Raw genomic sequence first — 19,811 nt, 5'->3', positions numbered from 1 at the left:
TCAGAGGTCGTTCCTCAGCCTGCTCATATGAAACAGCCCCCACATGCTTATTTCCTGTAATACAATTGTGTTTTAACACAGGGGCTCATCATACATCCCAGGCTGGCCTCGAACTCACACTTCCTACTGCCTCAGCCTCCCAACTGGTGGGATCGCAGACCTGAGCCACCACACCCAGTTGTTTGAGGGTTTGTTTCATTTCTGTTTCTACTTTTAATGTTTTTAGTAAGAGCATTGTTTTGTGTTCTTTTCTTTGTGTGGGTGTGTGGTCTTTTTCAGTCAGGATCTCACTGTGAGTCCTGTCTCACTATGTGTAGACCATGCTGTTCTCGAACTTGTAGCAAGCCACCTGGTGCCGCGAGTATAGGGGTGCACCACCACGCACTATTTCTTTACAGTACTAATCACATGATGAAATTGCGTCTTCACCTGCTCACTAGTTAATCGCCTGTTGGGTCCTCGAGAACATCGGCTTCCTTTCTTACCAGCTTCACGCCCAGTTGTCCACGGGCACCCCAAGCGCCGGCGGGGCTCCACGGGCTTTACGCAGGTGGAGCAGAAGTTCCAGACTGAGCACGCGCAGAGGGCTGGGCTCCACGGGCCTAAGGTTCACAAAGGCCTCACCCCTGACCCCTAGCCCCGCCCCCAGACACTTAGTCCCGCCCTTCCCGGTCAATTAGCCCCGCCCAGACGCCTGACCCCGCCCTTCCAGGCCGCCTAGCCCCGCCCCAGACGGCTAGCCCCGCCCCAGACGGCTAGCCCCGCCCCAGACGCCTACCGGGTCCCTCAAAGCCAGTCAGTTGCTGGACCAGAGTGCACGCAGCTGGTGCTTCCGCCCGGAAGCCGTTCGTACGACTTGCCGGGAGCGTGGGTGCGGGCAGCGGAGTTGCTCCCGGGGATGGCCCCGAAACCCTCAGATTCTGTGGAGGGGCTCCGCGCTGCCGGCAACCAGAGCTTCCGCAACGGCCAGTACGCCGAGGCCTCGGCGCTGTACGAGAGTGCACTGCGGCTGCTGCAGGCACGAGGTAGGCGCCTGCCCCGAATTGCCCCCGGGCCTGCTTCCTCCACCCCTCTAACCCGGGTTTCCAGGGTTTCCTTTCCCCACGGCAACCGCCGCGCCAGCCCCTCCCACCACGCTCCCGGCCACTTCTGACTTCTCCATCATCCCAAGGGAAACTTCTCGGCCCTTTGGTTTCCGCCTGCCTTTGAACTGCTCTCATGGCTGGCATCCTAGTTACTCAGGCCTCCCTCTGACCCCTGCGGATGTAGCTGAGCCCACCTTGCCCACAGCTATGCATTTTACAATTCAATGAGTATTTGTTGAGTCGCTTTTGTATACTGACTGTATTTCGCCAAATAGGGTCCTTTCCAGGGTCTAATTGTCTTTAAAGTAACTAAACAGGACCTCTGAGATATTAAGTAATGTGGTAGTCGTTGACTCCTTTAGAAAGGGACAGCTTCTTAGAAGTGGTGTCAGGCCCAGCGAAAGGGGTGCGAAGCATCCCACGAGTAGGGGAACAACCATCGGAAAGGACCCACGCAGAATCCGGAGTATGAAAACAACGAGCCACTGGCGGAATGGTTAAGACGAGGTGGCAGAACCTTACTGTGAAACTGTTTTAATCCCTGGTAAGAGTTGAAATCGTATCCCCTAATGAGGATCTACTGGAAGAATTTTAAACCGAAGACTAGCATATCACCAATTCCCCTAGCCTCTGGCTCACTTGTACCCATCACTGGTTCCAGAATGCCTTATCCAGACCCATTGGTTAAACCTTTGACATTTGAGGATGGCTTTGCAGGCGAGTTTTCTGTAGGTTGCCTTGCCTTCCTAACTAGCATTTGCTGAATGCCATGTGCTAGACATGGACGTTGTCTTTGTCTAAGACACTTGAAGATGAGGAATTCAGAAGAATTAACTTGCCCAACCAGGATTACACAGGGAAGATATGTTAGAGCCAGGGTTTGAATATGAATTTATCTAATTGCTAAGTCCCAAAATATTTTTAAATATTCATTTTATTTTCTGTGTATGAGTGTTTTGCCTTCATGTACATATGTGCACCAGGTGTGTGCCTGGTGACTTTAGAGGCCAGATCCCCTGAAACGAGTTATGGACAGTTGTCAGTGGCCATGTGGTACTGGGAAGCAAACCAGGGTGCAGTCAGTGCTCCTAACCACTGAACCCTCTCTCTAGCCCCTAAGTCCAAAGTTTTAATCTAGACTTCGGATAGCTATCTGTGCTGGACAGCTTTAGTTGTCAACTTGACACACCTGGGTTGAGGGAGCCTCAACTAGGGAATTGCCTCCTTCAGACTGGCCTGTAGCCATGCGGGGGCATTTTCTTGACAATTGTGTGATGTGGGGGGGTCCCAGTCCACTGTGGGCAGTACCACCCCTGAGCAGGTTGTCCTGTGTTGAATAAGAAAGCAGGCTGAGCATGGGGGAGAGGAGCAAGCCAGTAAGCAGCATTCCTCCATGCTTGTGCTTCAGCTCCTGCCTCCAGGATCCTGCTTCCAGTGTCCTGCCCTAATTGTTTTTAAAGTAACTTTGGCTTCTCTTGATGAATTGTGCTGAAAGCCAAATAAACCATTTCCTCCACAAGTTGGTTTTGATCAGTGTTTTGTCACAGCAACTGGAAGCTATCTAGAACATCCACAAATCTCAAAATTCCAGTCTTTTGTTTAACAACTTTGCAGCATCAAGCTACTCCCTTTTTAACCCCTTCCTGAAAACCCTCTTTAAGCTCACCACATGCCATTCTCACTGCCGGAAGTTGCTGAAGACCCTGAGGGGCTGTTTCTTCTTCCATTCTCTGCCCCTTTCCCTACCTACCCATACACACTGCTAGCCTGGAAACCCTGTGCCTTTGTGTGGGTTTATCTGGAGACCCTAGAACAGTTGCCCTGGGGTTTAAGTTTACTAGGGTTTGGTTCTGATCCTACTACTGATTTTCTAGGTAACATGTGGGCAATTCTCTTGACTTTGATCATTTTTCTTAGCCTTGAGAGAAGCACAGGGAGCATCATCATACGGGGAGCCCCGCAGTGAGTCTCCGAAGCATTGCCTTCCTGTGGTTGGGGAGCACACATGCTCAGAAGGGTTGAGTGACTTTTGTAGGCTCAGCAGCTGGCTTGTAGGTTCCGATGACCTTCCCAGCACACCCCTGCTCATCAGGAGCTCTGCTCTGGTGACTTGAGATGGATTACAGGTTTTGAGTATTTTTACTTGCTCCTGGAGACAAGGATGTGTTTTACTTTAACCTTTGTATTTTCTGGCCCCAAGATAAAAGGGAAGAGGCTATTAATTTATTTGTTATCATTGATATTGAATGAAAGATCTAAAAATATCAACATGGTATCATGATCCTTCCTGAAAGAAACAAATTGCAAAATGATAGGCAATCTGATGCCACTTAGGAAACAGTTAATAGACATGAATGATGCTGTAGCTTACCTGTGAGTGATACATAGTAAATTGGGAATTGCTTACACACCAGCTTCAGGATGCTGCTGACCTCTGTGGAGGGAACATTGGGATCAGGATGAGTGAGGATGGGTAGAGGTTTAGTCATTTCAAAAATAATGTCCAGGGCAACCAGGACTACATAGTGAGGCCTTGTCTCAAAAATAAATAAATAAAATAAATTCTGGTGTGATGGTTCCCACCGGTAGTCCCAACACTCAGGAAGCTGGAACAAGAGGATTATTACAAATTAAAGGCCAGCCTGGCTACATAATGAGACATTGTCTAAAACTAAAATTTTTTTAAAAAATGAGTTAAAGGAAGCTGGGTGTGGTGGTGTACACATCTCTCGCCTGAGCACTTGGGAGGCTGAGGTAGGAAATTTGCTAGTTCAGTGCCAATCTGAGATAAACAGCAAGCAAAGGAGGGAGGAAAAATTTTTGCTAAATTTGCAGTAAGACCCTAATTTCATTTCTTTGGAATACATGTCTAAGAGTAGAGTTACTTAGTCACCACCTAGTTTCTTCTTTTATGTTAAATATTGTTGAAATTTTTCTTTTTTCTTTTTTCTTTTTTTTTTTTCTGAAACAGAGTCTTCTTGTAACCCCAGATGACCTGGAACTTGCTGTGTAGACCAAGCTGGCCTTGGTCTCATAGAGACCTTCCTGCCTCTGCCTCCCAAGTGTCCCAAGTGCTGGGATTAAAGGCATGAACCACTATGCCCAGTGAAAATTATCTTTGAAAATGAAAATCTGGAGTCCAGTGAGATGACTCAGCAGGTAAAGGCACTTAACTGCCAGGCCTCACCACCTGGAATTCACATGGTGGAAGGAGAGGACCAGCTCCTCCAGGTTACCCTCTGATCTCCACATGCATGCCTTGGTGCCTGCATGTGCACAAATGCACACATACACAATAAATCAATTTTCAAAATGAAAGTCATTATGGTTATAGTGAGAGGCTTGAGCTTCTGTGATTCCTGAGGGTTAGGATTGCCTTTAGAAAAATGACTAATACCTTTTCCCTTTAGCTAGCTCAAGTCTTCTTCAGATTTAATTCTCCAGAGTCCTGGCTTAACTACTCTCCGGCTTTCGGGTCCTTCCAACTCTTGGTCACACTGTGTTTCTGGTGTTTCGTGTACTGTTCTTGTCCTTTACTTTTTTCCATGCTTTTTGCAATAAAATTAACCCCATAGCTAACTGGAACATGGCTTTCTTTTGGGGCAGAGACCAGCTATTTCATGTTTATCTTTTGTCTGGTGTCAAACAAGCACTGAAATGGAACTACTTAGTTTCCTGAGAATGGAGGAACCTCATTGTCCCCACCGCCATAGGAATGAGAGGCGTGCCAGCCCACCCGGTGTATAAGCCTGGTTAAGTTGCAGTCATCCCTGCTGCCTACATCCCTATGTCCTCTGACATCTTGTTCCCCAACTCGTGATTTTCTTCTTCTGCCTCCACCTGGACAGGTTCTCCAGACCCTCAAGAGGAAAGTGTTCTCTATTCAAACCGTGCAGCATGTCACTTGAAGGATGGGAACTGCACAGACTGCATCAAAGATTGCACCTCGTAAGTGGCCCAGGGTGGCTTTGGGATCCCTGGGGTTGTCAGAAGAAGAAACTGGGATTTTCTGGCTGATTTCTTCTTTGGAAGAATCCCACTGTTTTATCTGTGACAGATACTAGAAATTGTCACTAACTATCTCCAGACCACTTAGAATGAGAAGCTGTCTTGGGTCCTTCTTGTCTTTGGAGTTTTGGCTCTGAGCAAGAGTAGAATGAGAAGTTAGAAGCAGGCCTTAAAGCCTCTATGAGACTTGACACATGGGTGAAGTAGAGTTGGAGACCAGTGACTGACTTTCTTGGCTCACGGTGTTTTCTGAGATGGATGTGGGTGAAAGGGAAGAGTAAGGGAAAGAAAGAAGATGGAGGGAGGGCGGAGGGAGGACGGAGAGAAGAGATGTGAATAGGTTGTCTAAAGAAGCAAAGAGAATGTAAGAAATGAAAATGTCAGCAACCAGTTTTATAGCACACTGAAGAGTTTTTCCTATCTCATTCTTCAGGCTAGCCTTCATCTCCTGACTGGGTTCTTCTTAGACGTGCCGTTGTTTTAGATGCATGCTAAGTGGTAGACGGAGGCACAAGAGGGCCGTGTGCTTGAGGAGCCTGTGCTAGCTTGCTTTCCCAGAGTACTCACTCTGCCTCCTCCTCAGGGCAGAACTAAGCTGCCAAACATTGGGACAGTGAAGTGATTTGCCTAGGGTTGCATGACTGGTGGTATCAAAGGTAGAATCCAAACACAACCCTCAGCCTGTTTGTTGTGCCCACTGAACCACGGTATGGAAACATGGTAGCATGAAAGCTATGAATCTCTTGTTCTTTCTTTGGGGGCAGAACTCCGAAAGTTGATACATAGGCACGTTCCTTTCAGTTAGTGGTTCTCTGCTCTCTTTCCTTTCCTAATTCAATCTAAGTGGAAAAGTCTAGAGTGTCTGCCTGAAATGACCTCTGCTATACTGACTGCTGGAGATGACCCTGCCCTGAGGTCACTTTGGAGAGGCATGTTCTAGCAGACAGATGACATTTTTGCCTTCTGTTCTAGAGCACTGGCCTTGGTTCCCTTCAGCATCAAGCCCTTGCTGCGACGGGCATCTGCCTATGAAGCCCTGGAGAAGTACCCTCTGGCCTATGTTGACTACAAAACTGTGCTACAGATTGATAACAGTGTGGCATCGGCCCTGGAAGGCATCAACAGGTGAGCCTGTTGAACTTCTCCATGGAAAAGCACCACAGAACTTCTCCATGGAACCTGTACCCCCGAATGGCATCGCTCCATTGCTTTGTCTTGTGCGTGGAGTCCCTTTGACTAAACTTTGAAAAACCTTCATTTCTATGTGTGTATGGTATATGCCTGTATACATGCTCATGTGGGTATATGTGTGTGTGAAGGTGCATACACACATGTGGAGGCTACAGGTTGATGTCAGGTGCCTTCTTCTATCACTCTCCACCTTATTTTTTTTTTTTGAGACAGTCTCACTGAACCCAGAGTCCACCAATTTGGCTACACTTGACTGGGCATCAAGTTCCAGGGACGCTATGGGCTCTGCCTCCCCAGGCATGCACTACCACTCTCAGCTCTTTATGTGAGTGCTAGGTATCCAAACTCAGGTCCTTATGCTTGCACAGCATGTGAAAGCAAGTATACAAGGAGAATCTGCTGTTAAACTTAGCAGATGTTAAAGAGTCAGGGTTACTGAGGCTGAAGAGATGGTGCAACTTGCTGCTCTTTCCAGAGGACCCAAGTTTGATTCCCAGCACCTATGTTGGATGGCTCACACCTTCCCGTGATTCCAGCTCCAGGGGGATCTGGCACCTCTGGCCTCTGTAAGCATTGGCTTTCATGTGTACAAATGCATACACATATACACATAATTAAAAATAATAAACTGAATAAAGTTTTTTGTTTTGTTCTGAGACAGCGTCTCCCTGTAGCCCTGGCTGGCCTAGAGCTTGCTATGTAGGACTGGCCTCCATCTCACAGACGTCCACTGGCCTCTGCCTCCCGAGGACTGGGATTAAAGACATGTTCCACCACCCCCAGCTGATAAAGTCAGTCTTTAAAAGAAGAGTTTCTGAGATTGATCTTTTTTTTTTCCTACATGTGCACATTCGTTTCCTCAATAATATTTATTGAGGGGCTTTTCGGTAGAGAATGGCAAAATAGAGAGATTCAGAGCCAACTTGTGTTCAGAGAGCCTCCTGCCTGGGAGAAAGATAACCCAAACAGCCGGGACAAAACCTGAAGGCTGTTGTTTGTATGGTTCAGGATGTCGTATGACCTTGAGGCTGCTCAGGTTAAACATCTTTCTGGTCTCCTGAGCATGGTTTTTATCTCCTGGATACCCTTGTTTGTATAACTGATCAGGAGTCCTCTCTGTGTGTTGTTAGAAAGCCGAGGACCAAACTAATAGCAAGCAGTGTGTTGTGTGCTTGGCTTCTTGCTTGGCTTTTGTCAGTATCCTGTTTTCTCTTCGAGTCGTTTTACTTTCTGTCATTCAACAAACTACCACTTGTGCACAAGGCATTGTACAAGGACTGGGGCTGCTGAATGAGAATACCTCTTTCTGTCCTTGTTCAGCTCTTGGCCTTGGAGGGACTAGCAACTTCAGTGCAGCACAAAGAGCTGCCAAGACAGAGGGAGGTACCCAGCCAGCTAGGGAGGAGGCCAGATGGGCTTTTCAGGGACGTGAACCAAGTATGAGAGAAACCGATCTGGGCTGGAACCAGCAAGGAGAAAGAGTAACCTGTGCACAGGGAGTGGGCTTGAGGTGTGACAGGAATTATGAGCAGCCCGTCTCAGATGGTGCTGCATGTGAACTTAGCTTGGGTCAAGTTGCTGAAGGCAGGTCACACAGAGCATATTGTTCAGGACCTTGGACTTAATACTGAGAGAGTAAGGAGGCATTGTGAAAATATATCTAACCGTGTAGCAACATAAGCAGATTTGTATTGGAGAAGTTCTCAGTTGCATACTATGTTGAAGGACAGCTTGATAAAGAACAGTAGGAAGGGGACAGCAGTCCAGGGGAAAGGGGAGAAAGAACAGTGGGACAGTCAGGAGACACTTAGGAAAGACAACAGCAAGCCCTAAGGGTGGGTGGGGACTGAGAGGGAAAGAACAGAAGAAGACATCCAGGCTGTTGGCGTACTGACGGTACTCCCTGCAGGACAGGAGACAAAGATGTGAGGAAGGCGGTTGACATGTACATGTATTTGAAGTCAAGCAGAAAAGGTGAGGGCCAGGCCTGGAGACTTGAGGGGAAGCAGCCAAAAGGTAGATTGAGAAAACAAGACAGGAGGCAAGAACACCACGAGTGCAGGGGAGGATGGGACTTTGAGAAGCTACCATTTGAGGGACTTACGGAGTCTAGCTGGAGAGGTGGGTGAAATGTGAGGCACTTAGTGTCCCAAGGAAAGTATTTCATGAAGGTTGGAGACGTTAGTGTCAGGTGTTCTCAGCTAACCCAAGTAGACTAAGGATTTAGAGTGAAGTCAGTAGTGAAGCCAAGGGAAGCAGCTCAGTGGGTCAGAAGCCAGTTCAAAAGGTCTGGTTTTGAGGGAGGCAGAGGAGCTTAGCAGGAGTGGTGCCCAGGAGGGTCTTATTAAGTGAGCCAAGAGACTCTTTACTGTGGGATCAACTGGAAGAAACGCTGCAGGTATAGGAAAGGAAGCTCACGTATGTAATGTGAGGCCCCTGAGAGAGATAAATGGGACCCAGAGTTTACCTGAGGGGGTTGCCTCTGTCTCCACCATGCGACAGGAGAGAAACAGAAGCAATTGAACACTGTCCCAGTCTCTTCTCTTGTTGCTGTGATAATTTTCCTGACAAGCAGTCTAAAGGAGGAAGGGTTTGTCCTGGCTCACAGTTCAAGGACCAAGCAGCATGGTGAGATGGGCCTGCAGCAGGAGGTTGAGGCAGCTGCTCACATGGCACCTGCAGTTAGGAAGCAGAGAGACCAAGGCTGGTGCTCGGCCTACTCTCTCCTTTTCATACAGTCCAGGACCCAAACCCAGGCAATGAGAGGGTCTTCACCTCAGTTAACCTACTCAAGATAATCCCTCACAAGCATGCCCAGAAACTTGTCTCTGGTAATTCTAGATCTCATCAAGTTGATAATTGAAATTAACCATCACGGGCACCCAGGCTGGTGGTAGGCTTGTGTTGGAGTATGAGGAAGAGTGCTTTGAATAAAGAGGAGGTTAGGGAATAGGGCCGGGGAGGTTGAATGGCTAGGCCTAGCAGAAAAGAGGCTCTAAAGCCTACTGGGAGGCTGTGAATCCTGGCCTAGGAGCTTTGGTCACTCATGTAGTGCATATTTACTATATTTTGGTGGGCTGAGTGATATGCTAGGTGCTGGAAGTAAGTTGAAAATTAAGGAATTACCTGGAGCAACAAGATGGGAATGGAAAGTAGAAGTTGTTTAAAGTAGAGGGGAAAAATATGTACATAAGGAACATGCCAGAGGGAGTCTGCCCGTTTTTGCAGTGCTGAGGATCAAAGTCAGTGCTTTGCACATGCAGGTCAATACTCTACCACTGAGCCACACAGCCAGCCCAAGGATCAGGAGGGAACATAGCTTATAGTAAAAGTGGAGAGGAGGGAGGGTGCCAGATCTCACTGGCCATGTTTGCCTATAGAAATGGAAACCACTGGAGGTTTTAGGATTGCAGAATGGGTTAAGAGCAACACTTAAAAAATCTGAGCCAGGCGTGGTGATGCACACCTTTAAACCCAGCACTGGAGAGGCAGAGGCAGGTGGATCTCAGAGTTCAAGGCCAGCCTGGTCTACATAGTAAGTTCCAGGCCAGCTGGGGCTACAGGGAGACCCTGTCTCAAAAAAAAAAAAAGGTCCAAAGCTGGGTATGGTGGCACATGGCTTTAATCCCAGCACTTGGAAGGTAGAGGCAGGCAGATCTCTGAGCTCAAGGCCAGCCTGGTCCATATGGCAATTTCCAGACCAACTAGGGCTACAGGGAGACCGTGCCTAAAAAAGACCAAAAAAACCCTAAGCATTAATTAAATGTCAGGCACTTCATGGCTTTTACTAGTTTCATTGAGCAGATATAAAACAAAACATGGGAACCTTTCTTGGAGTGTGTATCTTTGGAGGACAAAGTTTAAGTGTCCTTGACAAGCCACAGACCACTTTCAAGTTCACATATGGTGACCAAACTAGGGGAAGGAGTGCATGGTATCTGATCTAAGAAGGAGCTTGTGTACGGCAGACTCCCATTCCTCTGTTGGAATATGTTGGGAGATGGAGACAAATGGTTCCAAACAAGGGGAGGATGATCACTCAGGACTTGGGAAGGGGCCTTAACCTGCAATTCTTCTTTCCCTTCCAGAATAACCAGAGCTCTCATGGACTCACTTGGGCCTGAGTGGCGTGTGAAGCTGCCCGCTATCCCCGTGGTGCCTGTTTCAGCCCAGAAGAGGTGGAATTCCTTGCCTTCTGAGAACCACAAAGAGACAGCTAAAAGCAAACCCAAAGAGACTACAGCTGCAAAGAGCAGAGGTAAGCTGTGACTTCATCTGGGGAGGCTTGCAGTCTTTAGAGCAGCCCTATAAAAACTGGCCTCCTTTAGTTGTTATGAAGTAAACCAAGTGAAAAACGGTATGAAAAGGTCTCCATAGACAAGCAGGAAAAATCCATTGTGGAATTGTATCAATTACAGATGTTTAAAACTGTATCATTTGGGGACCGTAGAGATGGCTCAGTGGTTAAGAGCACTGGTTGTTCTTGCAGAGGACCTGGGTTCAATTCCTAGCACCCATATGGAGGCTAACAACTGTCTGTAACTCCAGTTCCAGGGGCTGCAACACCACCTTCTGACCTCTGCAGGCATTGCATGACAGGTGCACTTACATATACGCAGGCACATGTACACATAAAGTAAAAATAATAGAATTTTTTTTAACTATATTGTTTTTAAAAATACAGAATTTTTTTCCCCTTGAAAGCAAGAGAAAGCACAGACTTAGAGATAATAGTTTCTTCCAAGAGCAGAGTGAGTTGGGGAGGGGTCCTCAGGGCCCCAAAGGTCCTAGCAGTGCTTCATAAGCAGGGGGATGAGTTGATTTTATTCCTCTGACCTTACCTTGCCGTAAGTACTGAGTATTTTATAACCAGTTTTTAAAGATTAAAAGTAGTGCTGCAGAACTGAGGCTGAAACACTTGATTAGAGCTAAGCAGTGACGGGCCCTCAAGACCAGTGTGATCAGCTTGGGTTTTACCTTGTTTTCTTCCCTCTTCCCTTAAGGACTGGAGCAGAGCTGCAAATGACAAGTGGACACTCACAAGTGCAGACCAGACAGGGCAAGAGGGCTCTTCGGCCCTTTTCTGAAACACAGAAGCTGCAGTCTTTCTCCACAGATACCTGTTTGTTAGCACTCACCTGTTCCCCTCTTTAAGTTCGTAGGGTATTCTGCATGCTCCTGTATTGTCACATCTGATCCTCACAATAGCCCTTTGGCACTGGTAAGGAAATTGAGGTGCAGAAGTTAAGTAGGTCACCCAAGAAAGTCCAGCTACCCAGTAGCAGCACCAAGAGCCACGCCTCAGTTGCTTTTGGTCATGTGTTAGATGCATGTGTAAGTATGTTTCTGATATGTGTTCGACCTCTTCTAAATGAATAACTGTTTAATATTTAGAAACTGTTAGGGGAATTACTAGTCAGGAAGGATGTGGTTGCACACGATTGGGAAGAGATGATGCTGAAGAGATCCCATTGATCCCATTTGGGCACCAGTGCTTCATGGTTTTTTCCTCTTCTGAATTTGTATCTAGTGCCTTCTGCTGGGGATGTGGAGAGAGCCAAAGTTCTGAAGGAAGAAGGCAATGAACTTGTAAAGAAGGGCAGCCATAAGAAAGCTATTGAGAAGTACAGTGAAAGCCTCTTGTTCAGTAACCTGGAGTCTGCGACATACAGCAACAGGTATCTTCTCACAGCTGCTGGCCTGAGTGAGTTCAGGACACCTGATGCTCCTGTAGGCTTCTCTGAGGGCTGGGATGTAGCTCAGTGGTAGGACACTTGCCTACCACAAGCGGCCCAGACTATGCTGGATTCTTTGGTCCCTTTCAGTTAGTCCTATGTTAAAGCTCAAAACATGCATTCACACCTGTTTTGGGCACTGAACCAGGTGTTGCTGAGGGCATCTCGTAAAGGGCTGGGAATTTAAAGATATGCTTAAAGGTAGTCTGAATTGTCCTAGCCCTCACCCCAGAATTTTTAACATGCAATGTAAGTAAAAATGGTGTGCTCGCTGTGTCAGCAAACCTGAAAATGAGTGCCTTTGCCTCCCTGCCCTGCTCCCCACCCCATGGCTTCTCTAGGACTCTCTGTTAGAAATATTAGCAGTCTCTCTTAGGGTGCTGGCCCAAAACCCAGGGAGTAGAGTAACTGTTGTCTGCCTTGGGAATAGGAGGAAGGAGTGCAGTGAAGCCTGAGAGGTTAGACTTGTGGGATTGTGGCAGGCTCTGCACCAGAAACTGTTAGGAAGGATGGATAGTGAAGGCCCAGGAGCCAGGACACTGTCCCTGTTGTATGGGACTAACTGCTCTAGTTAATATGCACAGAAGTGTGGGTGATAGGTATTACTGTTTTAAAGTTAAGAAAATCAAGGCTCAGAGAAGGAAAGTCTTTGCCTAAGCTCCCCAGCAAGTAAATGGTGGCAGTGTGATTTTAGTCCAACTCCAATGAGATCTGTTAGTTTTTTTGTCAGGAGCGTGTTAGAGCCAACAAAAGGCCATGTCTAATCCATGCATTTATTATAAAATTTTGTAAATCTGTCTTTTCCTTCATGCCAACAGGCACTTAACCCTCTCTAGTTAAAAAAAAAAAAATTTTTTTATCTCGGGGCTGAAGAGAGTGGCTGAGAGGTTAAGAGTGCTTGCTGCACTACCTCAGGACCTAGGTTCAGTTCCTGGTACCCACATTGGGTGGCTCACAGCCACCTTTGATTCCAGTTTCTGGGTATCTGATGCCTTCTTCTAGCCTTTGCAGGCATCTTACACCCGCATGATGGACATTAACACATGCAGGCATACACGCATACCCATAAATAATAAATAAATATATATTTTTTAATCTTTGGGGCTGGAGAGATGGCTCAGTGGTTAAGAGCACTAACTGCTTTTGCAGAGGACCTGGGTTCGATTCCCAGCACCCACATGGCATCTAACAACCATCTGTAACTCCAGATCCAGGGGATCTGACACCTTCTTCTGACCTCCAAAAGCATTGTACAATATGAGTGCACTTACCTGCATGCAGGCAATACACACATACACATTAAATAAAAATAATAAATAACGGGGCTGGAGAGACGGTTCAGAGGTTAAGAACACTGGCTGTCCTTGAAGAAGACCCAGATTCGAATCCCAGCACCCACATGGCAGCTAACAACTATCCATAACTCCAGTTCCAGGGGATCTGACAGCCTCTTCTGTCCTCCACGGGCATTGCACAACACAGGTGCACTTACCTACATGCAGGCAATTGTTGCACATACATATAAAAATAAAAACATATTTAAAATAAATAAATATTTTTTAAGAATAGTGTGTACTACTCTTGCAGAGACCCAGCACCTACAATGAACAGTTCACAACCATCTATAATTCCAGCTCCAAAGGATATGACTCCTGGTCTCCTGGGACACCTACATTCATGTGCACATACCCATATACATATTTAAAATAATAAAAATATAATGCAGACATGGTGGTGCAGGTGGAAGGAGAGCACTGACAACACAGTCACCCTCTGATCTTCACGTGAGCCCCACGGCTCATGTACCCTAATGCACATGTTATTTTTCTTTTTTTTTTTTTTTTGGTCTTTTTAAGACAGGGTCTTTTCTGTAGCCACAGCTGACCTGGATTCACTATGGAGACCAAGCTGGCCTCCCAAGTGCTGGGATTAAAAGTGTGTGTCGCCGTGCCTGGCTGGAATAATAATTTTTTTAAATTAAATTAAAAACCTGTTTCAGATTTTAGTGAGGTAATATGGCCCGTATACTGAAAACACCCCAGCAGAGCCTGGGGCAGCTCTCTGAAATAAATTGCTAGTATTTCTTCAGTGAAGCATGGAAATTCCATATTCACGAGATCGCATAAAGAAACTAAGTTGTCTCATGTCACTCAGTTTTAGTTTTTAAATTTTGGGTAGTGGAACTTGGGCCTGTTTTACTGGCTGATTGGGCCAGGGTACCTCCATTGGTTAGGCTGATTTGTGAAGGAGGCCTACACCCACCGTTCTATGTTGGTGGCATCTGCCAGCTCCTGTCTGTCTCTTTTTGCTTCTAGATACCCCCATTAGCCCATTCTGAATTCTTTTCTTTTTACTATATCAAGAATAGTTTTAAGTACTGTTCTTTAAGCAAATGTATCTGTGCCACACTGTTTTAATACCTCTTTATAATGCTTGTAGAGCTGGTTTTGCACCCTTTTGCAGGGGGGTGTACTGCTAGGCATCTCACTGAGGGCCTCATGCATGCCAGGTAAGCACCCTGCCTGTACTCCCATCCTGAGTGGATTTTCATTTTGCTTTTTTTCACTTTTTGGTCTTTTTGAGACAGGGTCTCCCTGTAGTCCCAGCTGGCCTGGAACTCACTATGTAGACCAGGCTGGCCTCAAACTCACAGAGATCTGCCTGCCTCTGCCTCCCAAGTCCTGGGACTAAAGGTGTGCGCCACCACGCCCAGCAATTTTGCTTTTGTTTTTAAGTCATGGTGATGATTCCCAGTTTGTCAGAAAAAATAAATATAAATAAATAAATAATAAATAAATAAACAAATAGAGAATTTAGTATATAATAAAGTATGGGGAAAAGAGATACCAGCAAACCCAATATTGCTTATTTAAATAGTAAGAGTTAAATACAGGGGCTGGAGAGATGGCACAGTTGGTTAACAGCACTTGCTGCTCTTGCAGAGGACCCTGGTTCAATTCCCAGCACCCACATTGGAAAGCTCACAAACATCTATAACCCCAGTTCCAAGGGATCCTGAACCCTCCTCTGGCCTCTGGGGGCACCCAATTGGCATTTAAGTTGAATAAAGACCTGAATCCTTCTTCACTCCTTATTTTAAAATCAGTTTTTAGACCATCACAGTTTGAAATGTTAAGAACGGAAACCATTGTTGGAGAACAGGTGGGTTAATTACCTTACAGTGTGGAAGGAAAACACCATAGAAGTTATTAAGGATAAGTTGGATAAATATGATTTTATAAGATTAAAAAACCTGCCAGCATGGTGATGCCTTTAATCCTAGCACTCAGGAGGCAAAGGCAAGCAGATCTGAGTTCCAGTCCAGCCAGGGCTACACAGTGAAACTCTAGCTCAAAAAAGAAAAGATTAAAAACTTACTAACGTGCAGCTTTCCATATTTGAAGCAACTCGCTCAAGACCCTGGATTTGATTCCCCAGCAGCACCAAGAAAAAAATAATCGATCAATTTTAAAAACTGAAGTAAATTAGTTAACATTTCCTTTCATATTCACAAAAATTAAGTTCAAGAGACCCAGGTTTGGTAGGGTTATAAGAAAATAGACTCAGTGACAGCAGAGTGAACTTTTTTGGAGATCATCTTGGCAGTTCCTGTCAGAACTGGAGAGGTGTGTATCTCTTGATCTGCAGTCCCTGGGAGGGAGTTCACTGTAGCGCCATTTATGTACAAGCTGGAAACAATGAAAATTCCTGTTGGTTGGCCAGACGTGGTGGCACACGGCTGTAGTCCCAGCACTCGGGAGGCAGAGGCAGGCAGATCTCTGAGTTTAAGTCCACCCTGGTCTACATAGTGAGTTCCAGGCCAGCTGGGGCTCCAGGAAGACCCTGTCCCCCCAAAAAAGCACACTGGACCTCCATATACCATCTGAATTCGATAGTAATTAGTTCTGTGAGCCTGGGGACGCTAGGCAAGTGCTCCACCACTGACTACGTCCCTGGCCCACTCCATCTTGTTTTTGATGTGCTTCAAAGTAATTGCTTACATCTTTACATTTCACTCCTAAAGTGTTAGCATGCTTATCATTTAGGATTCAGTATTCGTACATTTGTTTTTTCTTAAAATAGATATTGGGGCTGGAGCGGGTGGCTCGGTGGTTAAGAGCACTCCTCTTACAGAGGACCAGGGTTCAAATCCCAGCACCCACATGGTGGCTAACTACTGCCCATAACTCCAGTTCCAGGGGATCCAACGCCCCCTTCTGACCTCCTTGGGCATTGCACATTGGTGAAATTACATACATGCAGGCAAAACATTCACACATAAAATAAAAACAATAAAAAAATTTTTTAAGAGACTTCTTTAATCTGAGAGGGAAAGGCTTCAGGAAACTTTTCTTTGCATGAAAATTGCAGAGTAATGAAGTAGAATGACAGAACAAGGTCAGGACCTGAGGTCCTGCATGCCTTGGTTTGCACCCAGGTTTACTACCCAGTAGTGGTAGCAGCTTAGGTACATCCCTGAACTCCTTTGAGCCAGCTGCACGTAGTCTTTTGTTTTTGGTCTTTTTGAGACAGGGTCTCCCTGTAGCCCCAGCTGGCCTGGAACTCACTTTGTAGACCAGGGTGGCCTCGAACTCACAGAGACCCGCCTGCCTCTGCCCCCCGAGTGCTGGGATTACAGGTGTGTGGCAGCCTTTTCACCTGTAGAAAAGAGCTAGAGGGACTGGACAGTGAGCTCAGTGGTTAAAGGTCCTTGCTGTTCTTGCAGAGGACCCGAGTTCAGTTCCAGCATCTGTGTCAGGTAGCTCACACCCACCTTTAACTCCAGTCCCAAGGGATCTGACACCTTCTGGCCTCAGCAAGCACCAGCACACATTTGGCACTCACTCACATACTTATACATAAAAATGAACTCTTTTAAAGGGGAGGGAGCTAGAATTTTGAGGACTGAAGAAAGTACTGAAAGCATCCAGTACAGAATAGGTCCTCAGGGAATCAGATCCTCCCCCAGCTACCTCTGGCTGGCTTGAGGGGATCTGCAAGGAGTGAATGTCTGCAGTGGTCTTTCCCCACCAGAGCACTCTGCCATCTGGTCCTGAAGCAGTACAAGGAGGCAGTAAAGGACTGCACCGAAGCCCTCAAGCTGGATGGGAAGAATGTCAAGGCATTTTACAGACGGGCTCAAGCCTACAAGGCACTCAAGGTAAAAGCTCCCTGCCCAGAGGCTTAGGCATAGCTGTGGAGACTTAATGCCAGGGCTGGGACTTAGTGTGTCGAGCTGAGGCAGTACTTTTAGTGTTCCCTCTCCCAAGCCCCAGGATAGCTCAGGGCTGGGGTTTGAAAACATTCTCCTGCCTCAGCAGCTATCCCAGTTGGTTCTCACCTCCTCAGGGTCCTTTCCCCATACTCTTCTCTTCTCTTCCATTAGGACTACAAATCCAGCCTTGCAGATATTAGCAGCCTCCTACAAATTGAACCCAGGAATGGCCCTGCACAGAAGTTACAGCAGGAAGTTAACCAGAACCTGAACTAAAATCCCCAAAGGCCAGGAGCAACCCTTTATCCATCCTTCCCAGAGAAGCCAGGGTCCTCCTCTGCATCTGTCCCTGACACCCAGCATGCCCCCGAAGGAGTGCTAAAGCCTCACCCGCTTCAGCCCCTTGGAGAGGCAGCAGCCTTCCACCTGAGAGGCTTTGCTTGTTCAAAGTAAGCCCGTTGTAGACAAACACAGGACTTCTTGTCTGAAAGGTTCCCACTGGAGCTAAAGTGTGAAGCTAAAGCCCTCACCCTATCCCCCTGCTTCAGTCTGGTCCTTGTCAACAAAGTACTTGACTTCATCCCTGACCCAGATGTGCTGCAGACTGAATGTTGCCCTTGTAGCTTCCCAGACCCTACTTTTCTACAGTTAATCTGAGTTAGGAGGGTAATGTTTGACAGACTAAAACCCTGGCCCACTTATATCCAAAGCGGCCTGTTGAGCTGGTTCTCCAAGGCTGCAACCTCCCCAAGGAGGCAGCTGCTGTCCATGCCCTGTCCTTGGCACATTGCCCTGTGTCGAGCCCCAGTGCCTTTAGTCCAGATCCTCCTTTGTGGGAAAGCAGAGCTCTGACCCTTGGGGGCTCTGTCCATGGCTCTGTGTTGTTGCCTTCTGTGTGGAGCTACCTAAGCTATTTCAAAGAGCCCTGTGGTGATGGCCATTCCTCCTGGGATCAGGAGAGAGGCCTCCTTGAGGTCAGTGTCCTATTCTGAGCCGGAACTGAACTTTCCCCCCAACAGCAGCCCCTGCAGGCTTCTTTGTTCTTTGTTTATATGTTGAAGTTAATTTGAACTGACTGATTTTATTGACCTGTGTGTTTAAGCTATTGCATTAAAAGGCTTTCTTCTAGACAAGCGGCTCTTGTATTTTCATTTATGCCTTTTTAGCTTTGCACCTGGAACTTTGTAGTGTCATAATTAATGCCACTGTGCAAAACAAAACACAAAACATGCTAGACTTTTTTTTTAATTGTTTTTACTTTATGTGTATGAGTGTATTGCCTACATGTATGTGAGTGCACCCGTGTCATGCAATGCTGCGGAGGTCAGAAGAAGGCTTCTGATTCCCCTGGAACTGGAGTTAAGGACGGTTTGTAGCCACTATGTGGGTGCTGGGAATCGAACCTGGGTCCTCTGAAAGATCAGTCAGTGCTCTTAACCACTGAACCATCTCTCCAGCCCCAAAACATGCTAGACTTTAAACATACTTTTCCCACCATTGAATTTTAACTCTATAAAAGGAATTTTTTCAGGTTGTGGATAGCTCAGAGGTTAAGAGCACTGGGTGCTCTTTCAGAAGTCTTGGGTTCAGTTCCCAGCACCCACATGGCAGCTCACAACCATCCATAACTCAAGTTCCAGGGGATCTGATGCCCTCTTCTGGCCCTGGTGGGCATTGCATGCACATCGATGCAGTTACAGGCAGGCAAAACACTCACACACATAAATAAAAGTGTTTCCATGACACTTGTGATTACTCTCTAAATAAAAATACAGAATGTTGAGCCCAATCTGGTGGAGCACACCTTTAATCCCAGCACTCAGGAGGCAGAGGCAGATCTCTGTGAAATTGAGGCCAGCCTGGTCTCCATAGCGAGTCAGGCCAGCTGAGGCAAAAAAAAAAAAAAACCCAAAACAGAATATTCTATAAAAATGGAGGGTAGGGGCTGGAGAGATGGCTCAGCGGTTAAGAACACTGGCTGTTCTTGCAGAAGATCCAGGTTCGTATCTCAGGACCCACATGGCAGCTGACAACTGTAACTCCAGTCCCAGGGGATCCAACCGTGTCATCTCCATGGGCATTGCATGACATGGGTGCACTTACCTACATACAGGCAACACAGTCATAAAATAAAAACAATAGGGGCTGGAGAGATGGCTCAGCAGTTAAGAACACTGCTCTTGCAGAGGACCCAGGTTCAATTCCCAGCACCCACATGGTGGGTACAAACCATCCTTAACTCTAGTTCCAGGGGAATCCGAAGCCCTCTTCTGACCGCAGCATTGCACGGCTTTTTTAAAAATAATTTTTTTTAAAATATGGGGGCCGGGGGGACAGCTAACAACTACTTTGGTATTCATTTATTGGACAAATCTGCTGAAGACACCAGCATTGTGCATTGTGCTAGGGAAATGGTAAGTAGGATCCCCGTCTTCAGGAATGCCACTCCAATGAGAAGGTAAGAAGTTAATCAGATACTGAAGTGTAAATTGGCAACTCAATTGAGAAAGCCAGCCATCAGCTGTCCTGCCTGCAACATTGAGGAGGTTGTCCAATGAAGGGTAAAAGTCCTCCAGG

The 19,811-nt window shown here is 46.7% G+C and overlaps 1 protein-coding gene across 1 annotated transcript; it reads left to right on the top strand.

The window, feature by feature from the left end:
- Nucleotides 1-779: 779 nt before the first annotated feature.
- Nucleotides 780-18,362, top strand: Tomm34 (translocase of outer mitochondrial membrane 34). Its single transcript, XM_008851025.3, has 7 exons — nt 780-1,025; nt 4,934-5,033; nt 6,066-6,218; nt 10,373-10,542; nt 11,815-11,962; nt 17,054-17,180; nt 17,406-18,362. The coding sequence occupies exons 1-7, from the start codon at nt 899-901 to the stop codon at nt 17,508-17,510; spliced, it is 930 nt and encodes a 309-aa protein (XP_008849247.1). The 5' UTR covers nt 780-898; the 3' UTR covers nt 17,511-18,362.
- Nucleotides 18,363-19,811: the final 1,449 nt, after the last annotated feature.

Source organism: Nannospalax galili, unplaced genomic scaffold (genome assembly GCF_000622305.1).
Source record: "Nannospalax galili isolate Female #2095 unplaced genomic scaffold, S.galili_v1.0 scaffold205, whole genome shotgun sequence".
Classification (NCBI taxonomy): domain Eukaryota; kingdom Metazoa; phylum Chordata; class Mammalia; order Rodentia; family Spalacidae; genus Nannospalax; species Nannospalax galili.
This window is presented reverse-complemented; position numbering and strand designations above follow the sequence as displayed.

Excerpts from the sequence above, each read along its gene's own strand:
- Tomm34 (XM_008851025.3), top strand. The coding sequence starts at position 899 with ATGGCCCCGAAACCCTCAGATTCTGTGGAGGGGCTCCGCGCTGCCGGC. Across the intron at positions 6,219-10,372 it reads GCCCTGGAAGGCATCAACAG|AATAACCAGAGCTCTCATGG; the intron begins GTGAGCCTGTTG and ends TTTCCCTTCCAG. Across the intron at positions 11,963-17,053 it reads TCTGCGACATACAGCAACAG|AGCACTCTGCCATCTGGTCC; the intron begins GTATCTTCTCAC and ends TTTCCCCACCAG.